The sequence below is a fragment of the Sciurus vulgaris genome (assembly GCF_902686455.1).
Source record: "Sciurus vulgaris genome assembly, chromosome: 8".
In the NCBI taxonomy this organism is placed as follows: Eukaryota; Metazoa; Chordata; class Mammalia; order Rodentia; family Sciuridae; genus Sciurus; species Sciurus vulgaris.
The window spans coordinates 3,596,379-3,619,258 of NC_136468.1; the positions used below are offsets into that span (position 1 = coordinate 3,596,379).

A 22,880-nucleotide genomic window follows, 5' to 3' on the forward strand; every position below is an offset into this window, starting at 1 on the left:
TCTTACCTGCCGGGCGGAGTCCTGATTTTATGGCGGAGATTCTCTCAGGGGTGAGGCTCACCTCGCACTCGCACTCGAAAACCCTGATATCAGGTCCTCCACTCTTCTCGCTTTTGCCCGGCACACACGTTGGTGCTTGTGTGACGACACAATCAATGTGCTGCCCCTCATCTCCAGCCCAGTACTCTGGCCTCGGGACGCCCTGGCCACAGACTCGGCTTATCAGTCCCCACCATGGAACCTGGGTCCTCCAATCTGGCAGATTCCACCCTGGGAACCTTTCGCCCGACCCCAGACTTAAAGCCATCAAAATCCGTGTGTGTAATGGCCCACAGCTTCCGTGAGCGGGCGGGCAGATGGAAAGGGATCCTTATCTTCCAGTCTCTCCTTTCTGGCTTCTTGGCTCTTCCTGCAGGCTCAAGCGCCTCCAGACCCTGCTTCCCAGTGTAATATAAGCAGCCCCATTCCCCACAAGTAGTGGGAGGTAATTGTTTGACAATTTTCTGCGTCCAAGTCTAAATTAAAAGGACCTAAGCATCAAGTTTCTGCTAGAACATTTTAGCCCCTTTCGGATTCAGATCTCAGTCAAGGCTTACATTGAAATGTAAATGGAGGAAGGCGCAGTGGGAGACCAGTCTCAAACCCAAGGGAAAAAAGTGTCCATTTTAAATTTCTCCTGGGCTACAACTCAGAATACTTTTCTCCCTTTCACCTCTTCTCTCCTCATTTTCTCATGCTTTAACTAATGACCATTATCATTTTTCTTCTAGGACTTTTGTTTTTCTTAAATGCTATATTTTTGAGATCACAATTTTGAGCCTACATACCTAGGTTAATGATTTTTGATCAGTTCTTTTTATCCAACTCTAGAGTTATTTTTGAACATCTGTTACATTGCAATGGAGATAAATATTACAAGGCCTTTGCTTTTGTGTTAAATATAAGCGCGCATAAAAATTAAAATTTTAAAAATGGATCCAAATATTTTTCAAATATTTTTAATTCACATGATTTAAAAAGGTTCAATTTAAATTGGGTAAACTAATAGAAGTAAAATGTCTTTAAAATTAACTCACAAGTCTCTAGGTGGTCACACTAATAAAATATTGATGTTTATAAAATGTCTAACATCAATTTTTCTGGGACTTTTCTTCAACAGGAAAGAGACGGCAAATACTGTTGGTACACTTGTATATCTTGGTTTTTCTACAATAAGATGAGTGAATTAGAGTCGACATGTATGGGATTACTCAAATGTGTTTGTTAGAGACATCTGATTAATTTACAAAGTTATTCCATGGAGTAACATACTTAAAAACATTATTCTTTGTATATTAAATGTGTTCATATTTTCCAGGTGTACAAGCCTTTAAAGCAGAAAATTTATCAAGCTGCTATTCTCCAAATTAAACTTGTCTTTAATGGTAAACCTATCATTTAATGTTCTATTATAGGACCTGTCATCAATAGGGTATATGTAAAATTTGTTAAATGTATTTCTAAAAGTTATTGAGAGGACAGTTGAAAGCTCTCTCAGCTTTTTTTAATGCTTACATACATATATAAATGTTGCTGACATAACTCTTTAGATCTGCATTTCCATCACAGAACAGAGTTTCATCTGATCTCAGCTTAATCATCAAAATCTGTGTTTATAAACCTTTATTTTCTAATATTCCTTTGCCCCTCACTGAACTTGAGAATTTGGTCATGCTGGTCATAGCAAAAGAGGAAAAATTAGCTTTAGGAAAATCCCTACCTTACCTGAGATAAGGCTCCGCCTCACAACTCTGCTGCACGTCAGTTGCTCAAAAAGTAAGCCTGACTTTAACTCATTTAAAGTTGTGTTCAAAAGTCTGATGTTTGTTATAAAGATTACTGTGATCTCAAATGGAAACTCAGCCAAAATTCAAGATAGTTATTGCACAAACTGAATGTTTTACTGTTGGTGATTCCATTTTGTATTTTCCTTGTAAACTCTAATTGTTGCCTGATCAATATTTTGCAGAAGTATTGCTTCAAGAGCGAACATCGTATAATGTAAACCCCAATTAGATAAAAGGGGGTAAATAACTATAAAGTTATAGACATTGAAGCTAAAGCCCAGTACTCTTACTTTATGACTGGTGAGACTGACTTGCTTGATGGTTAAGATCAAACTTAGAGATTGAGATTAAATACAGAGGTCAAGAAAAGTCCATATTTGGGTTTTGCCCTCAAAGTCAGCCTGAACCCAGGGAACAAGAGGACTTCTCCAAGGAGCTTTGCAACTCTGGGTCACACAACCTCCTGATCAAGGAGATTGATGAGGCCACTAGAGGAAAAGCCACTCAGTGCATCTGCTGCAGAGGAGGGTCAAGGAAAAAGGGAGACACCCCTAATGCTTCCAAGGGGAGCCACCTCATCGAGGAGACCCAGCCTAACCAATGGCACTAATGAAGCTAAGAAGCTGCTCTTAAGTTCTCTATGAGTGACCCCTGTGGGAACTCAGCTGACTCTTTAACAGACAGGAACAGGTCACTTTGATCAGCTTGATCTTAAACACCTAGCAAAACAGTTAAGACCAAAATATAGCCATTCTTGGGCATTTAAAAGAAATAATACTTAAATGTAACTTAAGATGTACACTTGTGTTAGCCCACTAGAATAAAGACTAAAAGCTACAAAAGAGATTCTTAGGCAAATGTGCCTGATAACTATCAAGAGAAACTGCCAGAGTCAGAAGTTTTTAGTCAGTTTAAGGCCTACAGACACAGGTAGGCTTAATCTATGTTTGCTAGTATCTCTACTAAGTGTTGTGTTTACATTCCTGATAACCTGGACAATGTTAAAATTCCCAGATAAAGGCCTATCCTCTCCAGCCTTTGCTAGGCCTTGTTATGGGAACAACTTCTCAGTTCTTCCACCCCCTGGTGAGGAATTATTGACTTCTGTCATCTTTATGATATGCATTGGCATGTTCCAGATTCTGCAACATTTATATTGTATGAATCTCATTTCAGTACTCATGTCTTTTTGTTCTTCTCTCATAGAAGCACCCATCCCCAGATGCCTTTACAACCTGCTCTTCCCCAACTGGACTTCTACCATGGACCCCTCAATTGACCCAATTTCTAAAAAGAGAACTCCAAACTGCTTGCCCCATGCTGCCCCCTGTCAGCTCAAAGAAGCCAGAGCAGTCATCGACCCCCTTTCCCTACAGCAAAGGAGTTCCTAAAATTAGAGGGGTGAATGAAGCCAGAATTGGAGACAGGCAGTTAATGTAGAAATAGGGGATCAGTCAAATGGAGGAAATGAAGTCCATGAAAACCATCTGCCTTTGGAAGTCTGGAAGGAGAATGGACTTTTTACATCTCACCTGCAAAACCAGCCCCAGTCACTTGGGCAGGAAGGAGAGAGAAGGCTTCAGAAAGAACTGGAGAGCAAAAGATTTTCTTATAAAAACAGAAACGGGGGAATGTAATGTATAAAGCTGCTCCTCTGCCCATCAGGTGCAGCCATTTTCCCCGCCTCCCAACCACTTGTCAATCTGTGAACATCCTGGCTAGCTATTGGTTCATCAGTCAGCTTGCAAGTATCCTTTTCCGATATTGGTCCCCTGTTAGCCCGGCAGAATTCAACTGTTTACTGTAGCTATCCCGCCATCTTTTTCCATTCTTCTGTCTGTCCTCCTCACTTTTCTCTATCATCCTGGCTTTCCACTCTCTCTAGCACACGCCCTTTCTTTTCCTTTCTCTTTTCCTCTCATTTTCTCTCTTACCCTGCAGGGAGACACTCTGTTTGCTTAATAAATTCCCTTATGTGATTTCCCGTGTCCGGTGTGGGTTCATGGAAATTCCCTTACACTGTGGAGGAGCAGGAATCTCTAGTGTGTTCAGATACACCATCCTGGACATGGTATTCTGGAAGTTATCTAGCAAAATTGATTTTTTTCTCCAAGTGGAGCCAGAATTAAGGACAGGCAATTAGTGTAGAAATAGGGGATCGGGTCAAATCGAGGAAATGAAGCCATGAAAGCCACCTGCCTCTGGAAGTTGGAGACTGCCCCTGGAAGAATGGAATGTCAAGTATCTTCGGAGCCCATTGATAGCCAAATTTACCTGCCCTTATCAAGGACTGCAGGCAAGGAGCTGCTAATTAATGCCCCAGGGCCCTTGCCTGGCTGAATCACCTTGGCCCTCCCCCTGCCCATGGCTTCTCACTTAATGCAAAACCAGGCCTAGTCACTAGGCAGAAAGGAGAGGTAAGGGGGGAGGGAACTGGAGAACAAAAGAGACCCTAACCTATAAAAGATGTAGGGTGTGTTCACTTCTTGGGACTCTAGAACATCAGCCATGGCCCCCTTCTCCCTCCCAGGAGAAGTCTGTATTATTACCCTTAAATAAAACCTGCTTAATCTGCTTGCCTTGGCTGCTTCTCCTAGTGTTCAAACTTCAACATTAGTAGGAGCAGAACTCGTCACCGGTAAACGGCGGTATCACAAGCAGCAGAAAAAATTGACTTAACAGAAATTGTGTTTTCTATATGTTGAGTTTTCCCTCCCAAACTTTTTGCTGAAACCTTCTAATTTCTGCTGGTTAATATAAGAAGTAAAAAAATAAATAAAACAGTATCTAGGAAGCAAATATAAATGAAAACATTCAGGTGCACATGAATAGGCTTGATATCTTTTTCTTCTTGTCAAATATGTTCATGGCTATGCTTCTAATATTTTATTTCAGATGTTTTCTGTTACCAAGATTGCCCCTTCTTTCTGTGCAGGGATGGACTGTTATCAATGCTTCCTGATGGTTTGCAACACAAACTGTCCCCTGGCTTGTTTTATTTGGCTTCAATATGGTTGTTTCAATGGGGGCTGGGAGCAGAAATGAAATCCGTTTGATCCTGAGGCCTGAGCACAAATGGCTAAGCAGAATAGCTGTACGGTTTTTTTCTGTGTCTAGCTTCATCCATGTTTTCAGACCCTATGGTAAGAAATATTTAATTATAACATGATGAATGTCATCAATGGTTTTCATTTAAGAAACAGACTTGCCATTGTTTGCCAGGGGGTCTTATTAGAGTGAGAGAAGAGGCAGCAAACTCTCCCCTCAGCTGAGGAGGCAGCTACAGGATGGGCCAGGGATCTTGCAGACCTGCAGCTTCCCCAGAGTAGCCACGAGGAGGCAAGATCAATGCCACGAGGAATCTGTGCATAAATACATGCTCACATATTGTTATGAAATAAATATAGGGAAGACTTCTACTCACTTCATAGGTTTTATAATTTGGGGTAAAGGAAAGAAAAGGGGAGGAGATGGGAGATAAGTGTTTGACTTTCACAGTGTGTGGTCTGTGGACACTGTTATACAAATATGATCGGAAGAAATACTTGAATAGACCCCAGAAGAACTACAACCAGACATGGTGGACAGGATGCAGTCCAGGGACTGGCACAGAATGGACAGTCGGAGAAAAGGGTTGTCATTATTTTGATTTTTGTTGGCTGGTTCAATATATTTCTTTATTGTTTATTTTTCTATTTATACTTATGACTTGTACAATAAAAATCAATAAAGCCACATTCAAATCATGAGCAGATCCTCAGACCCAGATTCAGAGCCTGAGCCGGTACATGTCTTCAGGATATGTCAAGGTCACCAAGGTCACCTTCACTGTGACCACACCATCTGCAGCATGAGTAGCGGTATGCAGTACCCTGGGTGGAGAAGGAGCAGGTGGATGATTCTGCAGTGCCCAGGTAGACACGAGAGACCCCAAACACCTGTGCCACATAGCAAATGCCCTCCCCCCATTTTAAGAGGGTGTTTATTTCAGAAGTCTTTATCTGTCATATAGAATGTATGGGTTCAATCTGCATTTTATTGGCCTTGTGGGTTGATCTCTCCTTTATCTGGTGGTGTCTGCTAATTTAGTACAGACTGTAAGTGGAGCGTGTGCCTGTGGAATGCATACAAGGAGAGCAGTAATAGAAAGAATGCTGGGAAAATGAACCGTCTTTTCATCCCAAATTTCAAAGAGCATCAATGTTCAACTCAATTTCTATTCCCTTATTAGTGGTAAAGATGATACGAAACCAAATTTGGCCACCAGGGGGTGTCCACTAGCCGGGAGGGAGGAGTGTGGAATGGTTTCCCTGTGGACCAGCAGGAAGAGGGGACCAAGCAGGCAGGGCAAGGACCCAGAGCCTGCACATCATTTTCTGGTTCCGATCTCTAGCCCACAACATGGGCGGCCTGCAAGACAGGGTGTCTGAAAGGTGGGCGAAGCCGTTTGTTGGTCCTTGTATCAATCAGGGCCTGTCCTGGCTGCAGCACAGCTCCACAGGAGGTCTGGGGGCAGGAGTCAGAAATCAGTCTCCCTGGGCCCAAATCAGCCAGCAGGGCTGCCCACTCCCAGGCTGACGGTGTTCCTTGGCTTGCTGCCAGTTACAGGTCATCTCCTCTTCAGTCTCTGTCCAGTCTCCTTCTGTCATTGCACCTGGGGCCCAGTGGACAATACGGAATACAGGAGTACAGTGTGACCACATCAGACCTCCCCCCTCTGCCCCCTCTGCTGAGTACCCAGCACTCAGCTTCCAGGGATTTGAACCTGGACATCTTTTTGCTGTGGGGTGTTAACCCACTCATCCCTGGGGTCTCTGGCCCATTTCCCACCAACTCACAACTTTAGGAGTCAAGCCTGAAGAAGTGACAATCACTTGCTGAATTTAAGGAAAACAGGCACAAAGTGTATGCGCAAGAGAAAAGCGCGAGAGAGCCCGAGCACGTCTGGGGACTTGCAAGCTACCACACAGCCTGGTCTGCAGGGATGCAGCACCTTGCTTCCGAGCACCGAGTTCATTCTGAGAGCAACTGGATCTGGGGAACCCGACACAGCCATGTGGGAGGGACGGTGCAGGAGAAGTGACCACTGTGCTTACAGATGGGTGTGTCCGCTCTGGGAGCAGGCAGGTCAGTTCAGCCTGGCCTCCCCTGGAGCCCTCGCCCTCCGCTTCACTTTGGGCCATTTCCCCCCGTTCTCTGATTCTATTATGGGATAGATGTCTATGTCTCCGACCCTTAGCTGGTAACTCAGCTCAGACTCCTAAATTGCTGCCTTTGGTTCCTGGCTGGCCAGAATGCTCCCTGAAATAGCAACCAGTGCATGGGCAGCACGTAGTCCTGAACGTTCTCAAAACTGACCTGAAACTTGCCACGAAGTCTCATCCACACCCAGCAATGGACTCCAGAGAAGCCAGGGTGCCACGGCGAGATCTGCTTTTTCGCAAGGAGCACCCGTGCCCGGGGGCGGCTGCACAGTGGAGCAGTGCCTGGAGGGCCCTCTGGATTAACAGGCAGGCGGGCCGCCCGGCCCACAGTCTTCCCCCGAGGATGAGCGAGCAGCATCGACGGCCGTCCTTTAGAAACATGGCCCTTTAGCTTAAGGAGTCAATAAATAACCACGGTGCACCTAACGCTCCTGGAATTAACGATGGGAAGTCAGAAGAGAGACACTAAGATGCTCTCGGGCCCCACGTCTCCGTGCTCCAAAGCCTGCGGCTCCCTGGAAGGTTAGCAGCAGTGGAAGCTCATCCTTTCCTCCAGGAGATTCTGTCAGAACGCCCTCTTTTCAGATTTGTTTCAATTTCCGGCGATTCGGATTTGCTGTCCAAGCTAGAGGAATGCAGACTGCGTCCTCACGGATCTTACAAGTCAAGGGGTCTTGTGTGGCAGACACTGCAGCTGCCTCCTCCAAAGCCATCTCCTGGCTGCCCTCTCACGGATGGAGGAGGACTCCTGGGAAGTGCCTGCTTTCCCAGCACCCCTTCAGCCACCGTCTCCAGGCAACAGAGGCGCCACAAATAAGCTGCCTCCTGGCTCCTTCCAGGGAACTGATTCCTCCGCGGTAGAGAGGGATGGAGAGGGATGTGTGAGGCAAGTTCCCGCCCCTCCTTCCCAGTGAGGTTACTACAGCCACTCAGCCCCGAGGGGGCAGCAGCAAAGGGTAGAGGCAACCTGACCGGGTGACCTGAGCCCCTGGATCACCCAGGACCTGTTCTGTGGCACTGCAGACACCTACAACCTGAGCACTTTGTGCAGCTGTCTTGGTGCTTGCAGACACACACATTTTAACTGACAGCACTGGGGTTGGGTAAGTGCTCGAGCAGATGCCCCGGACAGCCCAGGGATGGGTCGGCCAGTCTGGGGACTCTGAAACTCAGCAGTGTTTGTCTGCTCACAGGTACCCCTTCTCTCCTCCCTAGGGATAAACTAACTTCACATTTCCAGCAGGTTCTGGACACGGTTATCACAACTTGGCACAGACAGTGGGAGCAATTAGGGTTCAGCCTGAAATCCAGAGCCTGGTGTCCCAGACTCTCCCAAAGTGCTGCCGTGACCCCTGCCCCTGAAATCCGGAGCCTCACCATGCCTCTCCTTGCCCTCCAGCCCCTGGGTGTTCCTTCTATGGCCACTTGTGATGGCCCAGGGTGGCCTTTCCTCTTGGACCTTTCTTTCCACCTCCAATGGGCCTATCAGCATCTGTAATGCTCATTCTCCATGAAGCCCACCACGAAGGCACCTGTTCTCTCCTGCACCCTGGACTATCACAACTGTCGCCTGTTGCTATGGTCTGGGTAAGAAGCATCCCCCAAGGATGCATGTGATGAAGACTGGCTCCCAGTGAGCAGTGTCAGAGGTGGGGCTTCAGGAAGTGGTTGGACCGTGAGGACTCTGACCTGAGCACTGGATTAAGCCACTGGTAGCTAAAGCCACGACTGGCAGGTGTGACCTTGTTGGAGGAAGTAGGACACTGGAAGGCAGTTCTTCTCTCCACGCCCTGCCCTCTCCCTGCTTCCCGGCTGTCAAGAGCTGAGCAGCTTTCTTCCACACCTCCTTCCACCATGATGTCCTGCCTCACCTCAGGCCCAGAGCAAGGGTGAGAGCCGGCCATGGGTGGAGCCTCTGAAACCATGAGCCAAAACAGATCTTCCTTCCTCCAAGTCATTCCTGTCATGCATTTGTCACAGTGACGAGAAGCTGACTGACACGCCTGCCATGCTCAGCTACAGCAGTCAGTCCCAACCAGCACCAACACACGAGCTGTGGGCAGAGCGACGTGGACAGCCACCATGGCCACAGCCAATCTCTGCTCATGACCGGAGCAGACCAGACCCACCCTGTCACCCAGCGGCAGACGGGTATGAACGGCACCAAGGAATCCAGGAAACAGCCCCAGTTGCCCAAGGCACACGCAGTCACCTGTGCTTCCTCTGATCAGACCCTGGGCCAGGTGTTGGTGACAGATGAGATGTGACAGGACTGGACTGTGGGGGTGTTCGGGGAGAACAGAGAAAGTGCCTAGAAGGTAGGGGACAAGCTGCCTGTCTCTACAGGACTCAACAGTAATGAGGTGCATGTGTTACGATGTAACCAAGGCCTTCAGTCACTGCTGAGCTGTTTGTGGTTTTCACAGGGAGCGTGTGGGACTTTATGATGAGATAATCCAATGCCAGGCAGAAGCTGGGCACCTGTGCCACCTAAAGTACAATGAATCTCACAGACATATTGAACCAAAGGACCAGCATGAAAGCATGTACGTCATATGATTAAGTGTATAATGAAAAAGCACGGAAGTTGAGACGATCCCAAGACATTAGACATTTAGGTTCCCCAGGGAGGGATCCCTGCTGAGGACGGGCACGAGGGGCCCTCGGGGGAGCCGGCTACATTCTGTGTTTCAAATGTTTAGTTTGAAAATGCATCCAGGGATAGAATATCCACAAACACCCAGATATTTTATTTGTACGTGATATATAATGTTTATACTTTTATGTGTATTATAATAGAATGTTTTAAAATATTGTTTTCTAAAATTTTAAGATAAGTTGGGGTTGAGCAGTGCAGTCAGACATTACACCTGCATTGGATAGCAGTGTCTTTTTGATTACACAAAAATAATATCTATGTTACGTTCCCACCCAAAGACGAGCGCCTCTCCTATTCTGATCACCTGCGCTCGGCCTGATCCTAAATCCTACCTTCAGTAGGGCTTCCCAGTGTCCACGGTTCTCCCTGTACATATCGCCTGGGTGTGGTCTAGCATGCCCATCACACTGCTGTCCATCTCAAGGCAGAAATCCAAAAGCACCAAGTACCGGAAGGTTCTAAAGCAACTATGCCCTGCGGACTCTTAGACTCCCATGACAAAGGTGGTGCCCCTACAGAACAGCACGGCGCTCCTCATCCGAATGCAAGAATTATAGCTGCCCCTAAAAGACACCTGATGCATCCGACCCACCATAGCCTCATAGTTCACACCTGAAACTACAAAAGGTAACTCTGAGTCTACGATTCCAAAGAGAAATTTAGAAAAGAGCACAGCAGCAAGGGAGAAATGAATGACAAAACTGAAAAGGACACATTCTCATCTGGTGACTCCCTCTGGAGGTAAGATTGCCTTAAACACTTTTAATTTGATCTCTGAAACAGCAATTGTGCAGAATGGGTAATAATCAGGCTGCATTACGGAACAAGTAGCCTTGACGCTTAGGATGGCCACGAGACCCTTCCAGACCAAGGGACCCATGTGGCCTTCCACACTCACCAGGTTCTTCTCACCAAGCTAAGGGGCCGTGGGGGCCGGGATACAGCCCACAGAGAGGCTGAGTTGGATGAGTTCAGAACAGAGAAGTAAAGGCAGAGGCTGTAATCTGATTTTCCAGAATACAAGACTGGCAAACAGTAGTATTTAGGAAAAAAAAAATTTACGTATGTACAGCAATTTCTAAGTTTGCCCAAAATGGAGGCAATGTTGGTGGGAAGTGGTGTCACGGGAACGCACAAGAGTGTGTGCAGTGTTTCCAAAGTGCCACTCTGCTATTCCTGGGACTCTCCCCGGGAGGAGAACAAACGCAGCGCCTCATCAGGTGGACGCTGCTGCTGCCCTTAGTCATGTCTCGGTCACTAGGTCAGTTTCCAGTTATCTGCCCAGTTCAGTAGGTGTGTCATTTAAGGAGAGGAGGCAGTAAAACACGTCCCTGGGGGCTCTTCTCTCCCCCGAAACCTAGCCAAGTTAAGAAGCACTGAGCTGTCCCATCCAGAATGCCCAGACACGTTATCCTGACGGACACTGGCTGTCTGTCCCCAGGGCTGGGAGTCAGAGCAAGTTAGTGTTATCTTAGGGAGCTGGTCCTTGGGATGCTGGATGATGCCGTTGCCCCTGCAGCCTAACTCGTCAACCCCTCTCCCTGTGGTAGCTGCTGTGGGTCAGAGCCCCGTGGAGAAGAAAGGGTGGCCCAGGTGGCTGCCCCTGGACACTGTCCTAGGGAGAGGAGGCCCTACTTTCCCATGCAGCACTGGAGGACTGCATGTGGTAGAAGTGCACCAGTCCAGCCTACACCCCTGGGCTTTCCGGCAAAGTATCTGTCCAGTCTGTCATCCCTGGACCTTCCCACAAAGCTTTTCAATAAACCCTGCATCTCCTGTCCTCTCTCTGGGTTCCTCCTCGATCTCTCAGCAACCCACCTGGATGCTCTGGTGCAATTGGGTTGAGCTCTGCAACGGGCTTCGGGCCCAACCTCACGACACCTGTGTTTTCCTGACACTCACAATGCTGTGACCTCCTAGCACTGAGCATCACGGAGAACACTCAGCTTTTCCACATTTCTTCCAGGACTAAGCATGCGTGCTCAGCTCCCAGTGGGGGATCACTGATGCTGGATCGACAGGTAGGTACTGGTGGCTGACATGAGGATGCTCTGCATACTGGTGAGTGAGAAATCTCTGAGGCTAGTGGCAGATCGAATGATTTGAGACCCTTCTCTTCCTGCCAGAGTTTTGAATGCTAAAAGCCACTGGCACTGCAGGAGAGTGGACATGCAGAGTCTGAGATGGGGGAAGCTAAGGTACAACACTGCAGCTGACATCCCTAAACACCGGCACCTGCGCCAAGACACATGACCTGCAGCAGCAAGACCACCTGGAAGCCGCAGCTCCACAGGGGTGAGCAAGGTCTGCATGCATGTGACCGAGGAGTGAGAGAACTCCCCTCTTCAAAGCCTTTCTGGGACGCAGAGGTCCACCTGAGCCCCACCTGGCACTGGCCTCTAGCTCATGGCTGTCCTGACAACTGGGGTCAGCATGCAGACAGCGCGGTTCACAGTGACTTTATTCTCCATTCATGGCAGTGGGGATGAAGGACAGCGGAGCAGCCGCCTCCTGGGGCAGTGGAGCAGTGCCAGGGCTGAGGGAGGCATTGGCACGGCTTCTTGAGCCTGGCATTACTCAAAACACCTCCCTGCCGCCATTTCCGCAGGCAGCTCCCCAGCCATTGCATCCCCCGTCTCAGTGACACTTGTGCAAGCCCTGGGCAGCCAGTGACAGGGACGTGTGTTTGTGCTCTGGGAGGGTGGCAGAAACTGCAAGTGACAAACACCACTGTGTGCTACATCCCAAAGGGTCCCAAAGGGAGTGACACCCCAGAACCAAGGCGTGCTTATGTAAAGCACAACTCCAAGCAAAGCAAAGATAGATGTGCGTCCCCAGACCGGAGGGGACTCGATTTCCTCTACAGCAATTACAAACACACAGTTGTAATTGTGTCCCCCGCTGGGCTGTGGCTGCGGCAACACCGCCACAAAACCAAACAGGTCTTTGTCTTTGCGAGTCCTCCCCAGCTCCTCCATTTAGGGTCCAACTGCTGAGCCTATTTTTCTCCTGCTCACAGTGTCGCATCCCAAGCCTCCCTGGTCCAGATGCCTCTGGCGTATTTGTGGACTCGCTCACAAGGACAATGTGATGCTCAGCTTTTCAGAACTGCTGCTGGAACCTCTTCAGTGTTAGGCAAGTTTTGATGACACTTCTTTCACATATAAATGCCCAGATTGTCGAGTTGTTTTTTTTTTTTGTTTTGTTTTTTGTTTTTACAACTTCCCCATCATTTTTTAAACTGAAAGTTTAATTGGGATAAAATTTACACATCATGAATTCTGCCTTTTACCATGCACAACTCAGTTTTTTTTAAAAATACAGTAGCAAATGTGCATCCACAACCACTATGGATTCCACCATATTTTCATCACCTGGAAAGGGCATTCCGTGCCTGTTAGCAGACACTGCACTTTTTCCTGCCCATCTCCTTTCTTTCTCTATGCATTTGGTGCTGAAATCATCCCACATGTGGCTTTTAGGGTCCAGCAGCTTTCATTTAGTATGTTGTCCAGGGCTTTCTGTGCCCAAGGTGTGGCCCTCTCTTCCTTTCTAGGCTGCGGAAGAGTCTGCTGCATGATTGGCCACACCTGCTTGTTCATCTGCCAGGTGACAGACGTTTGGGTTGTCTGCACTGTTGGACAACCATGAACCACGCTGTCAGGAGCCTCTCATATACAAGTTTCTGTATAAATATGCTTCTGGTTTTCTTGGTATTTATCTAGAAGTAGAAATACTGCATAATGTGCACCTCTATATTTAAACTATTTCCCACATTTCTGTTCCGATTTCTCCACATCCCCACCAGCCCTTTCTATTTTCCTTTTTGTTCTGTGCTCTTGGACTTTATGTTCACCCTGGTGAGCATACAGTGATATTCCATTGTGATTTTGACTGTCATTTTCCCAATGTTTAATGGTGTTGAGAATCTTTTACTTATTGGCCACTTGTATTTCTTTGGAGAAACTTATATTTAAACATTTTGCCTGAATTTAAGTTGAATTATAGATTTGCCTTTTCATTTTGAGTTGTGAGTTCTTTATCTATTCTGGACACAACCTTTGCTGGTTGTAAATATTCTGTCACATCCTGTGAGTTGTCTTTCCACATGCTTGATGGTGTCTTCTGATGTGCTGTAGACTAAGCTGGACAAAACCTAATTTATCTATTTGTTCCTTGGTACTTGCACTTCTGCAACAATATCTAAGAAACTGTTGCCTAGTCTATCGTCACAAAAGCTTATTACTATGTTTTATCCTTAGAAATTCTATAGTTTTAGCACTTATATTTAAGCACTGGATCCACACAACAGCTTTTGCATACAGTGTAAAGTAAGGGTTTGACTTCACTCTTTTGTGTGTGGAAATCCAGTTGTACCAGCAAAATTTGTGGAAGACTATTCTATCCCCCTTTCATGGTCTTCCACCTTTGTCAATATCAATTAACTCTGGATATGTGGAATTATTTAAGGATTCTCAGTTCTAATCCATGGGTCTATATGGCTGTACAGATGCTAGCATGACATGGTATTAATTACTGTAGTTTTAGGGTAAGTTTTAAAATCAGGAGGTCAAGTCTTCTAATTATTCTTTCTAAACCTTGTTTGGCTATTCTGATTCCTTTGCATTTTGTAAGACTTTTACTATCAACCAGTAACGTATTCAGTAAAGGCGATTGGGATTATGACAGGGGTAGAAATGAACCTGCAGATCCATTTGGGGAATCGGCTATGTTGACAATGTCACATCTTTCAATCCATTTACATGGGATCCCTCCATTGACTACACCCTCTATTGACTTAGGTCTTTTTTCTCAATTGCTTTAAAGTATTTTTATGAGTGCATCATAGTCATACATAATATTGGGGCTCGTTTTTATATAATCCTGCAAGCATAGAAAGCAATGTGCCCCCATTCGGTCCCCAGTGCTTCCTCTCTCCCTCCCTCTCCTCCCTCCCCCGCTTCCCTCTACTCTACTGGGTTCCCCTGTATTTATTTATGATTTTTAAAAATTATTGCTTCATAGGTAAATGTACAAGGGAAGTTCACTGTGGGTCTTCACATGTGGACACAGGAGAGTGTGGTCAGCTTCACACCACCCTCCTCCCCTGGACCCTCCTCCCCCTTCTTGATCTCCTTTGACTCAGGTCTTCAACTTTCTCCAGTTTTGGAGTTTGCAGTATACAAGTCTTACGTTTCTTTTGTTACATTCATTCCCAACAAATGAATGTAACGTTCCTTTTCTTATTCTTTTTGAAACTATTTCAAGTGGAATTGTTTTTGTAATTCCCTTTTTGGGTTGTTGCTGCGAGGGCACAGACATAAACGATTTGGTGCACTGGTCTTTCATCTTCCATCCTGCTGAACTCGTTTATTATTTATAATGAGCATTAGGATTTGTGGGTTCATTAAGACTTCCTACGTATAGTTCATGTCTTCTATGAATCGAGTTCTGCATCTTTCTTTCCTGTATGGATGTCCTTCTTCTGATCTCTCACCTAATGGCCCTGGATAGAAGCTCCAATGGGATGCAGAATGGAAAAGACAGAGTGAACATTGCTGTCTGGTCCCTGGTCTCAGGGGCACTGACTTTCTGACACTTAAGGACCCTGGGTACATGGCTGCCAGTTGTCAGGGTGAGAATCTTCTTTCCTCGCTGTTGAGTGTTTCATCATGAAAGGGCTTTTGCCACATGGTCACTCCATGTCTGTGGAGATGACCTATCCTCTACTCTGTCCTATGGGTATTTTCACATTGATTTTCACATGCTGACCCAAATTTTCTTTCCTGGGATCAATCCCATTTGGTCACGGTGCATGACCTTTCCTGTTGCTGGGTTCTGTCCACTGCTGTTTTAGGAAGAATCTTCCTACCTATCTTCATAGGGACCCTGTCTGTGGTCTCCTCGGCTTGTGACATTGTCATCTAATTTGGTGGTGGCATTCTGGTTTTCCTTTCTCATTTCAGTATAAGGGTGATGACTGTACCATATGCAATATGGAAGCAACATATTTGCCTACATTTTTTGTATCCCTCACAAAACTGCCTCACATTGCAGAGTCCACTTCTTTTTCTGTCTTAAAGTCTGACGTCTGTGCAGCCTGTTTAGGGAGGACTGGGCTCTGGCTTTGTGCCCCCACACAGGTATCTCTAGGATCATGAGAATGGAGGAAGCAGACTCACGTTCACCTGTGGCCATGTGTTTTCCTATGACAGCTCCACATGGCAATCTCACAGGCCAAGGCGGCTGTATAGATGGCCACTGCCCTCTGGCTCTAGTTCTGTCCACTCTACAAAGCCCACCTCGCATCCTACGTTCCCAAGAACTTCTAAGGATCTCCGTCCTGAGCGCCTGCAGTGCCACTGCTGGGACCAGTGTGTCTCCTTCCCTGAGGGATTTCCAACGGGCTTTTACCTCGTCAGTGGTACCTAAGAGGTGCTGCGCCCTTAAATTACACTCAGGACATGTCATTTCGGTGATTTTTAGTATTCATCCTTGATACAGAATGAGGAATGACAAGATATACATGAAATTACTGCAGCTACATTGCCACTGTCCTTAGGTTCATCAAAAATGGATAAGTAATTGTGGATTTCAATTTGTGCCAAGCATTGCTACCAGTCAACTGTATAAACAGACTCAAAGCATATAAAATGGATTGTTTTCACTACATCATATTATCACATGGCACAATGAGCGTTAGAATCTGGGGGGATGGATGACAGAATTGGTAGCTGTGCAGACGGCACCAGAGTAAAGCCTTGCTCCTGGCCCCTTGCTAGTGACCTGCACTGAGAATGAGTCAGGTACCTGGTGTCAGCAGGATGACCGAGGTGACAATCAGGGAGCAGATGACCAGAATGACCAGCAGAGCGATGGCGATCCCTTTCCAGTTCCTCTGTGGAGGGTTACTCCCCACCAGCTCCTGAAACAACCACAGAAGGAGAAACACCAGTGAGCAGAATAGGAAGTGAACCCCACACTCCAGCAGCTCGCCGAGACCCAAAACCAAGATGCGACCACGGAAGGGGCAGCTCCCCGCCCTCCAAGCCGCTCCAGCTCTTTTCTGTGCCTTTCCGCCTATGGTGGCAGAAAAGCCCTGGGCCGCCCCTCCCCTGCACCAGGGGAGATGAGTCTCAACACAGAATCTGGCGTTATCCATTCCAAGCTGCGGAGAAGCCCACTGCTGCTCCTCCCAGAAAACTAGAGTCCACAGGTAGTGGCCTTGGAGCCCTCTGGCTACTGCCAGCCTGTCTGCCCCCACCAGGTCCAACCTGGGATGGCGTTTCCAGCCACGCTATGAACTTGTATACAATTTAAATATTTAGTTAACACATACTTGGCACTGATTTTAACCACTGTCTGCCCATCTCTACTCCTGTAAGTCTTTTCTTCCTCTCTAACCCTCACGCAGTCTTCAGCTCCCTGGGTAGCCCACCTATCCCTTCTCCAGTCTGTGGTCCTCTCTGTGGACCCCCATGTGCAGGAGGAGGAGTCTGGAGACACGGGCAAACGATGCTAAAGGGTGAAGAGATCCAGGATCTCAATCAGGGATACGCGCTGGGGAAGCCAGACTTCAATTCCCTGGTCATATAATTCACAGTTCAAAATAGGAGTCTTTGAGAGGCAAGGGGAGCATTATTAGGAATTAATAATAATAGCTACATTGGTAATTAATAACAAACATGTAGTACATATTAATGATTATTATTAATCATAAAATAGCAAATTATACAGGAACAAGTAAGGACAAATAACCATATGACTCTTCCTATGTGTATCTCTGAGAACACACTCCTAGAGTACCCATGATTGCAACTCATAATGACCAAGCCAAGAGTCAGCCAAATGGAGACAGTCTCCAAAAGTAGACAATGCAATGCATAAATATGTCTTCATTCATAACTGAAGGTTCATTAGAATATTTTAAAGTGCAGCAAATCAAAATAAAGATAATACTCCCTTAATCATGGGCCCTACTTTGCCCAAACACACCCACATTATGACACACAGGTCAATGATGGAATCACCGTAGGTAATAACATATAGAGTGTGTCTAAAGAGATGACAGAAGGCAACAATGTTTGCAGAGTATGTCACATGGAGTGTGAAAAATCCCAAAGACTAATGTTCTCCATGCATTGAAGGCCCACTTAAACACCAAGACGTGCACTCTGCAACTATTGAAGATAAAGAGGGAGAAGACTGTGTCCCTCAGAAGGCAGAGTTAGAACGAAAAGGGAATTTTGCAGAGGCAGAATAAAACGTCAGACCATTAACAGTGCCTACCAACAGGAGGGGCTGCTTCCGGAGGAATCAAACAGGGTGGACAGAGAGCTACCCAGGATCCTGGAGGGCAGTCCTTCAGGGAGGAAGGGGGCGATGAATGAGCTCGACAGGGCTAAGTCCTGCACGCACACGGGGGGAGAGAGACGCACACCTCGGAGGCTGGTACTGCTGGTGGAAGGATAAGAATCCAGAGGCTTCCTGAACAAGGACAGAGAGCCTGTTTCCTGTGTGCCTGCTGGGCTAGGAAGAGATTCTGCTGGACTAGGAAGAGATTCTGCTGGACTAGGAAGAGATTCTGCACTGAGAGCCATTTCAGCACGTATCACCAAATGCGAGACACACCACGAGGTAACCGGGGAGGCACAGAGATCACACCCCTCACGGGTTCTGGGTCGCTGCTCCGTCCTGAGCACAGACGCACCAGATGCGCTTGCAGGCAGTGTTCCTGCATTCTAAAAGTAGGCTAATTTTACCCACAGGGATGAAGACATTCTCACTAAATTCCATTATCATCTGGCAAATTTTGCTTTCAGAGCGCAGGGCCTTTTCTTCTACTATACGAACAACTCTGTACCAACACTGTGGGAAGCGGACTGGAGAGAAGAGGTGGTGGACACCCTCACCGTCTCCATGCTCCTCTCTCCCCTGGTCCAGGTGCACACTTCATTTTCCATGGGTGTAACCAGGGCTCAGGGTGGCTTTGCAGCTAGAGTGCAGGTTAATGCTTGCTTTTCTGAACATCTCGTTTATCTCTCAAAATTCCTTCTTCATCTTAACTTACAGGAGTGGAACTCCCAAAAATACAAGTAGAATCTACCCTGCTTCCCATGAAGGACAAAATAAGTCAATAAATTATGCCCTGACACCTTGCGTCTGGCAGCATGGTTTTCAGTAGAATTGCACGTATTACTTCTTGGCCTACAAGTGAAAATGAGCCTGCAGTACAATTCCTGCTCTGCTTGGCACCACATATGGACTAGAGGTCCAGAGGAACTGAAAAGCATATTTATGCTGAACAAGTTGCACAAAGAAGAACAAATCTTGCATCCACTCACCCTCCATCCATCCATCTGTCCATCCCTTATCCAGACACCTCATCCATCTGTCCAACCCACCTGTCCATCTCACATCTGTCTAGGGCTTACATTCCCAGGCCCTATTCTGTGAACCTTTGATACATTAGTGAATCAAACTGATAATGACACTGTTATCAACCCAGGTCAAATGACTTGAATTTTTTCCATTCCTTTCTTGGAAGGAAAAACATCAGATAAATTCACTAAGAGAAGCAGACAAAAGCAGGCGGAGGGGTGGGTAAGGTCAGGCAGAGCTCCTGACAAGCAGGCTGGGAGCAGAACTGAAGGACACACACAGGGCTGACAGCTGAGAAGAGACAGTCCAGGTGGAGAGCGTGGCAGGTGCCCAGTCCCCAGGAGGACAGCAGGCAGCCAAGGCCAGCTGGGAGGGCCCGAGGGCTGTGTGCAGGCCTCGGCTCACCTCTGAGTGGGGGAGGTCTGCCCGCAGCAGCAGGGGACCCTGGCTCCCATCCACAAGGGAAGCAGGGCGCTGCTGCACTGAGACCAGGGAGCAGCTGGACCCAGGGGAGACTGACCGAGACGTGGCCCGGCCCTTCACAGAACCACCAGCAGTGCCACTCCAAACGGGTCGCAGGCAACCGTGCTCACGGTGCCAATGCCAGGGTGAGACTTGGTGCCATGGTGCCCAGGGACTGCGTGCTGCACCCGTGAAGGGACAGGTGACTGCCTCCACCAGAGGCCATCCTTGCTGGAGTGTGTGGTGGAAAAGCAACTGACTGACGCAGAAAACTAAGGGTTAACACAAGCCCAGGTGTGTTAACAGTGCCACTCCAGCTACGGCCCTAAAACCACAGTGCGAACCGACACCCACGGTGGGAGACCTTGATGTCCCCACCTTGTTCTTGATGTTGCTGTCGTTCACACTTAATTTTAACTCAGGCAAAAGGGAACAAACAAGGCACTAACAACAAACGAGACATTTTCCTAAGCGGCTTGTCCTAAAAAAAAAATTCACCTTTAGAGAATGTTACTGTTTTCTAATTTGCGGTAACAGCTTGATACTGTGATTGTGGTTGTACATCTGAAGAGGAAGAAGCACAGATTCAAATAATCAAGGAGCCACAGTGTCCTTACACTGATTCAAGAAGGGCTCCTTGCAGGCTGCTGGCCTTTCCTACCACAGCCCGGCCTGCGGGGTCCAGGCATCCCCAGTAGCACAGGCCGCGGACTCCCCTGTGCGACCCACCTCTCGGCCCCAGCATGATCTCTGTCATTAATTTCCCTTGCCCTTTATCATGTCATCCTTAAGATGAGGAGAACTGGTTCCAGTGAAGACTGTCAGGTGGAGATGACCTTAAAAGTGAGAAAATGCAGGCTGTCGATGGAAGGGGTGGGCAGGGAAGGTCTGAGAGTGGGGTCACCATGAGGGTTTGACACAACAAGCTGGAGAGCTCATGGAAACTCAGAAATCACAGAAGCAGCAGAGGAAATTTCACCACTAATTGACGTCACCGCAAGATAATGTTGCTGCAACACGATGCAACTCAGAAAGAACCCAAAAGTGCGATACACATTTCCACCCTCTCTAAAGAGGGTAAAGGGTACAGACTGACCACAGTCCACTCGTCCACTTCCTGCTGCACAAAGCTTTTAACTTTGCTGGGTCTCAAGAGGAGTACCCCTGCAGCGGCAGGACCCCCTCAGGTGCTCTGGGTGCACATATGTGACATGCCAGTTCATGTGGTGAAAGGAACATATCACACAGCTGCAGGGACAGAAGGAGCAGCATCCAGCAGGGGTGAGAGTGGACCATTCACAGTGAATAATGCATCTCTGGGGTGGAAGGTGCAGCGGGGGAGCTGCGGGCATGGGAGGTGCCAGGGCGGCAGGTGGACAGCAGACTGCAGTGGCAGCACAGCTTGGCCTTGCCATCCACCAGGGGACAGCTGGCAATTTCACATTTTACTTCCCTTAGCTAAAGGCAGAGGGGTCAACAAGATGGCCCTTTCACCGGGGCAGGAGGAGAGTCTTTTTTCAAAATAATCCCTCTTTCAATAGTCAGTCCCCTCCTCTATCAGGGGCTTTCAGAAGCATGGGAGACTGCAAGGCTGACTCCAGCTTCCAAAATAGAAAAGGGCCTTTCCTAGGACACAGCTGGACGGAAGGTTGGGCAACCAGTACTCTTCTTAAAATTAGACATGCACACGTCAGTAGCTGGTTGGGCTTCACAAGGGAGGCTGGCAGTGAAGACAAGAACCTGCAGCTGGCGGGCAGGTGCTGACTCCGTGTCCAGCTCGCAGCACACCTGCCTGGCAGGACACGTTCCACACCGCAAGGATCTCCTGCGATGGTGACAGTCGCATTGTTTCTTTTTCTTTCTTTCTTTCTTGTGGTAGCAGCAGGGATTGAACCCAGGGGTACTTTGTCACCAAGCCACATTCCTGGTCGCTTTAATTTTTAATTTTTAAATTTATCTATTATTTTATATATATATATATATATTTTTTTGTAGTTGTAGATGGACAGCACGCCTTTATTCTACTTGTTCATTTCTACATGTGCTAAGGATTGAACCCAGTGCCCCACACATGCTAGGCAAGTGCTCTGCCACTGCGCTACAAACCCAGTCCTAATTTTTTATTTTGAGACAGGGTCTCGACAAGTTGCTTAAGGCCTCACTAAGTTGCTGAGGCTGACTTTGAACTTGTGATCCTCCTGCCTCAGCCCCCTGAGTGCATCATCTCTTGGGGGCACCTCTTCCTGCACCTCCTTCCCTTCCTCCTCCCTCTTTGCAGTGGATGCCCCACAAGCAGGTTCTCCCAGGCTCTCCACCGCCCATCCTGTGTGTGCCGTGTGGCTTCACCTGGGCTCCACTCTCCTTTACTCTTGTAAGTTTGGACACTTCTAAGGTTGACAGCTTGACGTGTGGCTCTACATTCCTGCCCTCAGGCAGAGCCCTTTGAAGCCACATCCAGCACCCTTGCTGAGGCTGATGCCAACCCTCTACCTGCAGCCCAGCGGGGCTGTGTTTGGAGAATGAGCTCCTGCTCTGTCAATCATACCAGAGAAAACCAAAACCAGGCAAATTACTGACTCCAAGATCGACTAAAGTCTTTTCTTGACTATTTTAGTGGCAAATTCTAACACCAGGGTTCAAATTATTTTAGTATCCACTGCTTAACTGACTCTCTGAGAGCTTCTTATGAAATTCATTCCAAGTGAAAACCGTTCTTAGGTTCAGAGCCCAGTTGCACTTGGATCTCTTGACACTGTTTGTAGGGTATCAGGTGGTTCCTCAAATACCCCAATGCAAGGGCATCGTGGCCTGTCTCCTCAGAAGTTTCACAACATACCATGTTCAGGAGGGTTCCTCCGAAGTCCTGATATCAAGGTGAGTGGCAGAATTAAAACTGAGCCCCCGCATCCTCCCCATTTCCGCGTCGGGTACCGATGTCTCAGCCTCTCCAGGCAGCGGCTGCCTCTCTTGGCCCCTAAACCCGCAGGCCACCTGGAGACAGCTTTCTCTACCAGGCATTTTTGGGGGCACGTTCAACACATCACTCTCTACGATCAAAAGTCCTCACAGGCACTTGCTAAGTATTAAGCATAAACAAGTTTCAAGGGCAAGAACCGCTAGCAATTCAACGGCAAAGACTAAGCAATTGGAGCTCATTTTCACAGGTGGTCTTGCACCCGGATGTGCGGTCAGTAGAGCAGGCGCTGCACAGGACTCACTGCCCTCCTCCAGCCTCGGCTGGGACCTCGTCTCTCCCCAGGAGTCTGCTCCAGGATTCCAGGTGTAGGAGGAAAATACGCCACGCATCCTGGCAGCTCTGGGACCAGGAGAAGGCCAGGCAGGGAGCTG

The 22,880-nt window shown here is 47.7% G+C and overlaps 1 protein-coding gene across 6 annotated transcripts in view; it reads right to left on the bottom strand.

The window, feature by feature from the left end:
* The window catches only part of DPP6 (dipeptidyl peptidase like 6), a 934,588-nt gene that overhangs the window by 340,095 nt on the left and 571,613 nt on the right, over window positions 1-22,880 (bottom strand). For all 6 annotated transcript variants that reach the window (XM_079149262.1, XM_079149264.1, XM_079149261.1 and 3 more), the window contains exon 2: window positions 16,500-16,614. In XM_079149262.1, coding sequence (XP_079005388.1) covers window positions 16,500-16,614 — 115 coding nt within the window. The remainder of the gene's footprint in view (window positions 1-16,499; window positions 16,615-22,880) is intronic.